General features: G+C 36.6%; 2 protein-coding genes across 3 annotated transcripts in view; both read right to left on the reverse strand.

The window, feature by feature from the left end:
* LOC149618679 (uncharacterized) overlaps positions 1 to 10536 on the reverse strand; it is a 123909-nt gene that overhangs the window by 66043 nt on the left and 47330 nt on the right. The window contains exon 1 of one of the 2 annotated variants that reach the window (XM_089855194.1): positions 2714 to 2976. The exons of the other annotated variant lie outside the window; for it this stretch is intronic. The gene's annotated coding sequence lies outside the window, so the exon portion shown is untranslated. Of the gene's footprint in view, positions 1 to 2713; positions 2977 to 10536 lie in introns of those variants that run through there. 2 annotated transcript variants of the gene reach the window in all.
* Positions 6789 to 9153, reverse strand: LOC149618681 (uncharacterized). The gene is made up of 2 exons (XM_089855206.1): positions 9081 to 9153; positions 6789 to 8001 (listed from the first exon to the last, which is right to left on the reverse strand). The coding sequence occupies exon 2, from the start codon at positions 7994 to 7996 to the stop codon at positions 6935 to 6937; it is 1062 nt and encodes a 353-aa protein (XP_089711332.1). The 5' UTR covers positions 7997 to 8001; positions 9081 to 9153; the 3' UTR covers positions 6789 to 6934.

The following is a 10536-nucleotide window of genomic DNA, read 5'->3' on the forward strand; positions in this document are numbered from 1 at the left end:
GACGAAAGCGAGTCAATTGAAGTCCTACACTCGGTGGTTGGTTAATTTTGCAGGACCAAGTTCCATCTAGGTTCTATTTAGTCTGAACTTACTAAGCCTTTGAGAGCAGCGGCAGATAACTAGTTCGAGAACGACCTAAGCGAGATTTGAAGTCCTACACTCGGTGGTGTTTATTTTGCAGGACTTCCATCTATGTCCTATTTAGTCTGAACTTACTAAGCCTTTGACAGCAGCGCGAGATAACTAGTTCGAGAACGACGGAAGCGAGAATTGAAGTCCTACACTCGGTGGTTAATTAATTTTGCAGGGTCAAGTTCCATCTAGGTTCTATTTAGTCTGAACTTACTAAGCCCAAATTTGACAGCAGCGCCTCACCAGGTGTATGTCGCTTTACCCTGAATCTATGACCTACTTCAAGCACTTCAAAATTACAGGCTCCAGTTTGTAACCAGTGACAAACGTATCATGAAACATATCTTATGAACTTATGTTGGTATTATCTAACGTTTTATGGAAGACAAGTGCCTAAAACTTCAATTTTGTTTGTGGACCACAGATCAGTACTTGAGATTGAAGGTCGTGCCACCACCATAGATATATATACGGGTCTAGATACCCTACTGAATCGGGGAAAATACGGAGATGACAGCTAGCAGTCGACGCGATTTTCCCGGGGGAAGATACCTAGTGCGCCATCTATCGCTGAACTTTGAAAGCTAAAAAATTGGATAAATAACTTTTGCCAGCGGGCGTGCTGATGCTTTGCAATAACAGCTGATATTTAAAGAGATTTAAGCGAACGTTTTTTCAAAGTAAAACTATTTCCTAATCTGAAGGGGAGGTCCTCTTATTCTGTTCGTAAGTAAATCATTTTGTAAATAAAAATCTGTTGCTTCAAACCAAAATAGTTGATTTTTTTTGTCAAAGGCTTAAAATCATTGTTCTAGTGAATCAAGTCTTCTTCATCTTAGTTTGTTATATTTATTTAATTAATTAGACTAGTTAACAAGGTTATGTAGTTTTTATTGCCCTTGAAATAAAGCCAGTTTTGAAAGTTTGTGTGTGCCTGTCCTTTCAACTGAAGATTCTTATCTTTCGCCAGTTTGAACCATAGATATATAAAAACTATTTATTTCACTTAAGAACATAATTACACGTATAAAGGAGATCAAAAATATGTAAAGCTATTTGAAAAATTAAGCCTAATTTGAATTTCCCGCGCTTTCCATATTCGAATTTTTCGTTTTTTTGTTTCTTGAAACTCTCAATAGATGGCGTTTGGATCTAATTCCCCCGCCGTAAAGCGTCGACTGCTAGTTCTCACCTCCGCATTTTTTAAAGGGCCTAACAGAGGGGAAGTGTATCTAGACCCGTATATATATCTATGGCCACCACTTAACAAATAGTAGAACAATGGCGATCGTTTTGTATTACTTTATACCGAACTCTTCAGGTTATGTTTTAAAACATGTTTTAGTGTAACATGAAATGTTAAAATTTTCCTAAACACATGAACTTTCTACCCTGACTTTAAAATTTTAAAACTTTTCTCTAACTTTTTTAAATTCTCTGACTTATCCCTGACCTTCTTGGTCTTTTTGTAAATTCCCTGACTTATTCCTTAACCTTTTCGATCCTTTTTAAACGCCCCATTATTTTCCCTGACCTTTGGCCTCTATTCAAATCCCCTCATTTTCCCCTGAACAATTTCCAGCCCTTTTCAAATTCCCTCACTTTTCCCCTAATCTTTTTGATCCTTTCTAAACACCCTGTTATTTTCCCTGACCTTTGGCCTCTATTCAAATCCCCTAATTTTCCCCTGAACAATTTCCAGCCCTTTTCAAATTCCCTCACTTTTCCCCTAATCTTTTTGATCCTTTTTAAACACCCTATTATTTTCCCTGACCTTTGGCCTCTATAAAAATGCCCTCATTTTTCCCCTGACAAATTTCCACCAATTTCAAATCCCCTCACTTTTCCCTTGACCAATTTTCCCACCCCTTTTCAAATTCCCCCACTTTTCCCCATGACCAATGTTTACAGCTATTCAAATTCCCTCATTTTCCCTTAAGTCTTACACAAGACTGTTCCTTTACCTTAGTACAAATACAAATAAAATGCAATCAAGGCTATATTTTTTAACTCGTGTCAGTAAATAAATGCTCACGCTAAGATCTTTTCCATTCAACTACAATCTAGAAAGGGACCGAAAACCAACTGTCTTTCTAGAGGCGTTTAAACCACTTCTTAGCATGCAAACTGAACGTTGAAGGATAAGGCGCTGCTGGGAAACTCTGTGTCAAAACTCAGAACGTCAATAAGACATTTCCTTTACTGGACAGAGCTGTAAAAGTTGTCACGCTAGACTAGCTTGCATGTGTGGTAAGGTGTAGTGTAGTACGCATATATGCATATAGCGTGTTTAATAGAGCCGACGGAAAAACCTGTTAGCGACGTTATTCGTTTCGTGCACGCGAAATTAACGTCTTTTAATGCAACAGGTCTCCCCCGTTTTACTAGAGACGTAATCTATCGTGACATTTTCGCGCTTAATAGTTGGGGTCAAATTAAGTAATGTTACTTGTTTGGGTCAAAAAGGCCTCCACAAATATATTAAATTGCACTTAATGTATTATGGAAATTTATACGTTACAAATTTGACAACAACAATAATTATTTATTAATATAGCATATTTCCGATTTAATTACTTACATATTTCCTAGTTCAATTTGCGCCAAGCAGCCATTGCCAGCCAATCGAGTAGAACAGTTCCTAAGCCTTGGTGCAAGCGGTACAACAAAGAACTTACGAAGATCTGAGATGTTGCGTGTTAACTGTTCGGTCTTAATTAATACATTTTAACTTCTTTGGTTTAAATATAAACCGGAGATTTCAGTACACTTTTCTTTTATAAACAAATTTTATGTACCATTTACTGAATATTAATTTTCTTTATACTGCAAGTGAATAGTGCGCAATTTTAAGTCGCAGGCTCGCAGCAGACTACTTTCACAAAATCGCAAAAACACAGCCCACTCGATCACGCGCTCACGGAAGCCAGCTGCTCCGAACAGGCTTGGAAATAAGGTTTATTTCTGAACTAGTCCTCCGGACCAGTGACCCCTGATGTCTTAAATATGAAACTGGTCCCGGGACCTGTGACCCTTCCCCTATTTATTTTTCTTCTGGCCCCAGGACTTGTGGTCGTTCTCTCTTCTAAAAAAATCTCTCTCGGCTTAGGGTTGTATACACAACTGGACTCATGGAGTCGAAATTTATGTTAAAATGAAAATAATTAAAGAGGTCCCCATATCAATTTTTAATAAAAGTAGGAATTAATAAACTAGTCATTGGGACCAGTGACCCTCACGTTTTGAATAAAAAAAGTGGTCCAAGCTATTAATAAACTGGTTTTTGACCTGTAAACCTGTCTTATTTCCTAGCCTAGCTCCGAAACCCGTGCAAAGAATTCGATTGTACAAGCGCAACTGCAGGATTTTCTTTTCCTTTTTTTTTAGAGGGGGGTGTCAAAGGGGATGAAAGTTAACATGGGAGGCGATATGTATTTTGGTAATATCCTTTGCCCCATGACGAGGGACGAGGAGTGGCCGAGTGGAGTCAGTGGACTAGATTTCAGACTCATTGTAGCAGACAGCATTGCAGGTAACTTGACGGCCGAATGAAAGCCGGAAATACAAGTTGCAAATTTAATTATTTAAAATAGAAATTATTTATCTTGCAAAGTAAAATTGATGGAAAAGACTTAGAAAAAAAATAGAAGCATCAATTGAATTTGCCAGAATCAAAAGCGTGAAAAAGCAAAATGTACAAGAATTTTTCCCTCCAAATACCCGAGATTTCACCAGACTCGCGACGCACTAAATTTGATAAATTACTTTCAGAGCTATGCACCAATATTTATTTGAGGGTAGAAATATATTTTTACATTCAAAAATCAAACGGCAATACATTGGCTAAATACTATTAAACAAAAAACAGTGGGATACCAATGTTTAAACTAAATTCTTTGTAAGCAAAAATGAACCATGATATCCTCAACTATATTTCCTCATTTGTAAACTATATAACACCAGAAATACAAGGAAACGGTCAAAGTTGAGGAATTAGTAGCATTTTGCAAAGCTTATCGGTCCTTTTAAACTCTACTTATTACCTTCTTCCGTGTCATTCGGAAATACAGCTCTTCCTGGAGTTCCGTTCTTAATGTATTTTAACCACGCCAGTTTCATCGCAAACCCCAAGCTGTATTAAACTTCAAGGACATGTTTCATGGAAAAATCACGATTTTTGTTGAATTAAACCAAACGTGTAGTTCAGCTTCACAAACTAGAGTAGTTAAGTAACTTTTAAACACACAAGCATTTTTGGTTTGTTACTTCATTATTTCGTTTATGTGACCCCCCTCGTTTTTCACGCACCCCTGGTTAGCAGGGACGACAAAGGATTTCTCAAGTTACTTGTGGAACCCTTAAAATATCCACTACAATTATTCACTAAAAACGTGGTATTTATTATTTTCAAGGAATAACGAGACCTTTTCTTTAATAAACCGTGGAGGCCGACAATAAAATAAGCAATTACGTTGGAACCTTAGCTAGGCCGCAACAGTTTCAGTAAAAAGAAAATTTGTTGTTTGATACCACACACAGCGTCGAATCGAGAATACATTATAATACTGGTAATGAACTGCCACTGATAATGTCTATCAAAAGCAAATAGAAAATAAGAGAAACTGAGGCAGTAAAGAGAGCACGATTCACGCTGGAAAACTACGTTTTTACTGCTACAATGGAATACTATAGGAAAACTTTCTTGTGAATACTAGCCCGAGTAAGAGGGCAAACCGAATTAAATTTACAATATTTGCAATGCAAGAACCAGGTATTCTAAGGGCCCGAATGCCTCAATAGCCTAACTATTAATAAAATATAACCAGAAGTATATAGTACTTCTCTTCGAGGGAAGTGTACCACAAGCGGGGTAATTGTAACATGATTCTTCCCAACATCAGAATTAACATTTATTATAGCAAGGTTACTAAAACGAATCACACAAGCGATAAATAGTTCCCTCATCATTACACTATTAGCGCTGCTTAATTATTTGCCAAGGCGCATGCGCTTGTGGATTAATTTTTGTCCCACGTCAAGACAATCAAGGTTTGTGGGTTAATTGATTGCTGAGGATTTAATAAATACCAAACAGTTCTAGAATTCACCCCACGGTGCGATAGCTACCCATCTGAAGTTTGACAAGTGGCAGAGCAAACAAAAAAGGTGCATGAGCCTGGGAAGAATGATGTTACATAACTAAAGTTTTAAGAGGATACAGAGTGTCACCCTTCTATTATCCCCTTCTGATATAACGTAATATTGAAGTAGGGAGCTGAATGGTCGACCATAGCTAGAGAGAAAGCGAGACTTCGCAACAGTGCCTATTACTTTCCGTTATCTTCATTTGCCCTTGGTTTATGACAAAGGCGGAAAACGTCGCTACCATTAGGTTTGCTAAAAGGTAACAACTTCTCTGGCTGCGATTTGAATGGACACTTTGGTTAGAAAATAATAGAAATCATTGTAATGCAATTCCTTGAATATTTAGGGAAATTGGGTAGGTATTTTTCTCGTAATAACTTGCTAATTTATGTAGATTAGACGAACTCTGAGGTCTCTGTTTAATATTTACGCGTTGTCGTATTTTTGTAATGGTGTATTCAAATTGCGTTGTGTTTATACGGCCCCTTATAACTTAGAATTAAACGAAGGTTAATTTAAATTTTACTGTAGAAAGATTTGTGTATGATTTAATGGTTTATTTATTTAATGCAGTTTAGTTTTAGGGATCGATAATCAAAACGAGCAGAAGTAAGCAACATGAAGCTGTAATATTAGTGTTTATAGAAAAATGCACGAAGTTATTTATTGAAATATTTATGGTATACACTTTGTATCAATACAGTTTATATGAGAAAAAAAATATTGAAATAGCAGGAACTGCACCGGAATTAATTCAAAAATCACACTAAGATGAAAAAAACCGAAATTTAAAAATACAAAGGGATAAGCAAATTATAAATTTCTTAACTTTTGACTTAAAAAGTTAAATTTTTATCTTCAAAAAAATATATCAAAATAGCTGGTAATTAAACTGTACTTATTTAAAATGACGTGAATTAAGTTGAGAAATCAAAATCTATAAAAAAAATAATAAAAAAACACGCAAAAAAACAAATCGACATTACTTTAACTTTCGACTTAAAAAAAGTTAAAACTTTGTTATTTTTCGCTTTGAAAACTATGTTAAAATAGTTGAAAATTAACCGGTATTAACTTAAAATCACACTAATTAAGATGACTAACGAAGATCTATGCAAAAAATAAATGAACATTAACTTTTGACTTAAAAGTTAAGTTAAAACTTTTGTTATGTTTCGCTTTGAAAAATATATTAAAATAGTTGAAAATTGACCGGTATTAATTAAAAATCACACTAATTAAGATAACTAACGAAGATATACCCCCCCCTAAAAGAACAAAAACAATCACAATTACTTAACTTTTGACTTAAAAAGTTAAAACAAACTTCTGTAATTTTCCCCTTTGAACCCTTATTAAGATGACTAACGAAAATCTTTATAAAAAAACCCTTCCAAAAAAAAAACCCCACAATTACTCAACTTTTGACTTAAAAAGTTAAAACACACTTCTGTAATTTTCCCCTTTGAACCCTTATTAAGATGACTAACGAAAATCTTTATAAAAAAACCCTCCCAAAAAAACCCCCACAATTACTTAACTTTTGACTTAAAAAGTTGAACGTTCATTTCAATTTTCAAGAAATGAAAAATCCGAAAAAAAAAAAAGCAGTTCAAAGACTTTGGAACGTAAGAAGCAGGAACGATAATGATTACATTTACATATTTTCATTAAATTGCAGTCGAATCTTTTTAGGAGTAGTTGCGGTATATTCCTGGGCAAATTCCATACAAGATTTGGTAATTTTGTTAAGTAGACGAGTGACTAGTTCGGGCATCTTTTTTTGAGTGGAACTACCGGGACCGGGAGACGTTTGCGATGATTGCTCCGCTACATTCGATACTGAATCTTGAATTTCTACCACAGAATCATCAATTCCATTGCAATACTCAAGTGATTGTTGCGATATCATACTCGTTTCCAAATTATCCAATTTTCTCTTCAGCGTCTCATTCTCTTCCATCAATTTTTGGATTTTCCCCTTCCATTCCAGATAATTCTGCTCGGCGTAAATTTGATTTAACTCCAATGATTTACTCAATTCTTCAACTTTCTCTTTCAATTGTCCATTTTCTATGGCAACTTTACGAGCGTTTTCTTCTACGGTGTTTGAATTCGAGTCTACATCTTGATAGATGAAGGTCTCAATCATGTCAACAATCTCCGTGTAACCCTTCTCCGATGCTAAATCCAAAGGAGTATTGCCTTCTTTATCAACCGCTTTGTAATCGACGCCTTTGGACAGAAGGTAATGTGCGATATCCGCTTTGTTCGTTGAGGCAGCGCAGTGTAAAGCATTGTAACCAAGCTCGTTTGCGGTATCGTTCATGTCGGCGTTTCTTTCAATTAAAGCAATAACCATGCTAAGGCAACCATTTAAAGTGGCATATCCCAAGGCGGTAAAGCCATTGTTGTCACGGTTGTGAATATGAGCTCCATTGTCCAATAGACATTGGCAAATATCGACTAGATTTTTTTCGCAAGCTAGCATTAAGGGCGATATCATGAAACGAGTACCAACATTGACATCAGCGCCTCTTTCGATAAGAATGAACGCGATATCGCGGTGTTCTCGATAACAAGCCATAGTTAATGCGGTGAAGACGTCGCCACTGTAGCCATCGATATTTGCACCGAGATTTAATAATCTAATTACTTCATCTTTATTCCCTTGTTCAGCAGCGCTCACCAATTGTTCTGTTATATTTGGGTCAGACATTGTTCCTGAAATTTTTGGAAACAAAGTTAAGGCCTTTTCAAACGATACAACGTTTTGACTCATTTATATGAGTCAACTTTAGTTGAGTAAATTAGTTGGGTCGTGTGAACAGAAGTTGAACAAGTTGAATCACGAAATTAAAAATTATAGATCACTGACCAATTTTTACTGATTCAACTTTTTGACCCATGTAATTGGGTCGAAAGTTGTATCGTCAGAAAAGGCCTTAATCTGAAACCACGTGGAAACGAAAACTAACTTTGATTTTTCCGTAAGCTTTGGATCGCTTAGAATGAAACGATAACTAACTTAAACGAACCTTGGTTACAGGCAATGCTGAAGGGGTTGATACATAGGGCATTGGATATTTAATTTTAGATGTGTCATATTCAAGAAAATTGAAATAATTTGGAAGTCTCAATGACTGGTTAATTAAGCCCAGAACTTAATACCATTATTATTAAGTTCACTTTTGTCTGGCTATGTTTAAGTTGACACTAGTTACGTTAAAAATAAAATGGGTGTGTCTCAAATCTACTATTTCCCGGCCTTCATTTATAACTTCGCAATTTACTGGATTTTTCTCTTCTAAGTTCTAACGCGTTCCTAACCACATAGGATGATAGTTTTCATGGGTAATTCTACCAATAGAGTGTTGTCAGAAGCGCCGGTGTGACATCACCCATGCTGTTTTCCCATAAAGAAAAAACGGTAACTGTCATGGCCGCCCATTGCTAAAGGCAGACTCGTGACGTTAAACCTTGGATCTGACGTCACAACTGACAGCACTCTATAGTCTCCCTGCTTCAAGAAGTCTAATGTGAAGATTTTGATGTTTTCAGGAAACTTATATAGCCAATTTAACATGTACGTAACTCTAAAATTACAACTCGCGAACTCGTTCAATTGTTCACAAAAACTGGCTTTTGTTTGGACCAAGGCTTAACCGCAGAACCGTTTGAGGTAGGGCTTTGGGGCAAATAAGAGAATAAGAAAATAGACCGGTAAACAGTTGTTTTAAATTCTAAAAATATACTGTTCACAGAGTATTGAAGAAAAAAAAACAATAATAAATAACAATTACCTTGTTAAATAAGTGTTTTACAACGAAATGAACGAGCGCCGTGACTGGACTGCTGTATGGTGCGTTAGTTAAGCAGACGACTGTTAATACCTCTCAGCAACGAAGAGAGTGAATTGGTAATGCAAACGGACCAAATAAGCTATGACTTTTTACAGACTTTATGAAATCTGTAATTTTAATTAAAGACAGTGGCGTCGCTAGGCCTTTTTTGGGGGGGCTATAGCCCCCCCCAAATTCCAAAGTTAGCCCCCCCAAAAAATCCGTAAACCCTACCAAAAAATTGCTGTTAGCATCCTAAAATTCTGTAGCAATATATAAAAAATTATAATGATAGATTCGTTAAGTTTCATCTCTGCAGAGATGAATTTCAATATCAAACAGTACAATTTTGAAGAAAAGAACAGATGGAGACAAGTAAAATGTTTCATTTTCTTTCGAAGGGAGTCCCAATAGTGTGGACTAAAAGCTAACCAAAACTGAAAATAAACTTAAGACGAGTGAAAATCCTTCATAATCGGTTCCGTTTTTATCAATAAAAGACTGTACATGGATTAACTAACGCTAGGGATTGTTCACTAACTGGGTTTCCCATGTATTTTTTTTTTTTTTTGTCCACCAACGTACACTAGTGCTTAGCCGTGAGGCCTTGAGCACCAGGAAGAAGTGAGCGTGAGACCCTACGCGGCCCAACACTGACGGGGGCCGCTAGGTCGTATGTGTGGAAACAGGGAAGGAAATGAGGTTTACTTGGGAGGTGACGGAAGGTGGAATTGGGGTAAGTCACCTCCGGCGGACACGGGACAGTCGGCACCTATAGGGTAGGATCGCCGACATGTGTCGTATTCCCTCAAACTTTGCCGCCCAGAAGCCTGGCTTACAGGAGTGCGCCACACTCCCGGCTCTTTCCCATGTATTGCTATCTCCAACTACATGTTCCGAATTATTCCGTGATTCCCCTCTTCATTCCCCCAATTTATTGGACCAAAACGGATGTAGATACAGCGCCATCTCTCGGCAAAAGAAATCATTTTTGCCCAATTTAGGCAGTATTTCAATTTTGACGTCATAGACCACGTGATATTTGGTCCAATTTTCTTATAACTTCCTGTTAGGGATAGTAGCTGCTACTAGGGGGCGTTTGGAACATGCATGCGTTATCTTTTTGGGGGAACGAACTATCCCTAGCGTTAGTTATTCCATGGACTGTATATCTTTAAAATACGAAAAATTTCACGTTGACACAAAATTACGTAGTTTTAAAGGTCTACACATTATCCAATGAACCCATTATGCAATTTTTTTTATTAAGTTCTTATAATAACTAGTTTGCCCAGATTTAGCCCCCCCAAATTTCAAACCCTAGCGACGCTACTGGTTAAAGAACTTTTATCTAGCCAAAACTCTTAATATTAATACGATTAATACGAAGGTTTAGTGACAGGCAGGCTGAGAAATT

The sequence above is a fragment of the Phalangium opilio genome, unplaced genomic scaffold, assembly GCF_054372755.1.
Source record: "Phalangium opilio isolate 3A_F unplaced genomic scaffold, DU_Popi_V2 ptg000209l_1, whole genome shotgun sequence".
Classification (NCBI taxonomy): domain Eukaryota; kingdom Metazoa; phylum Arthropoda; class Arachnida; order Opiliones; family Phalangiidae; genus Phalangium; species Phalangium opilio.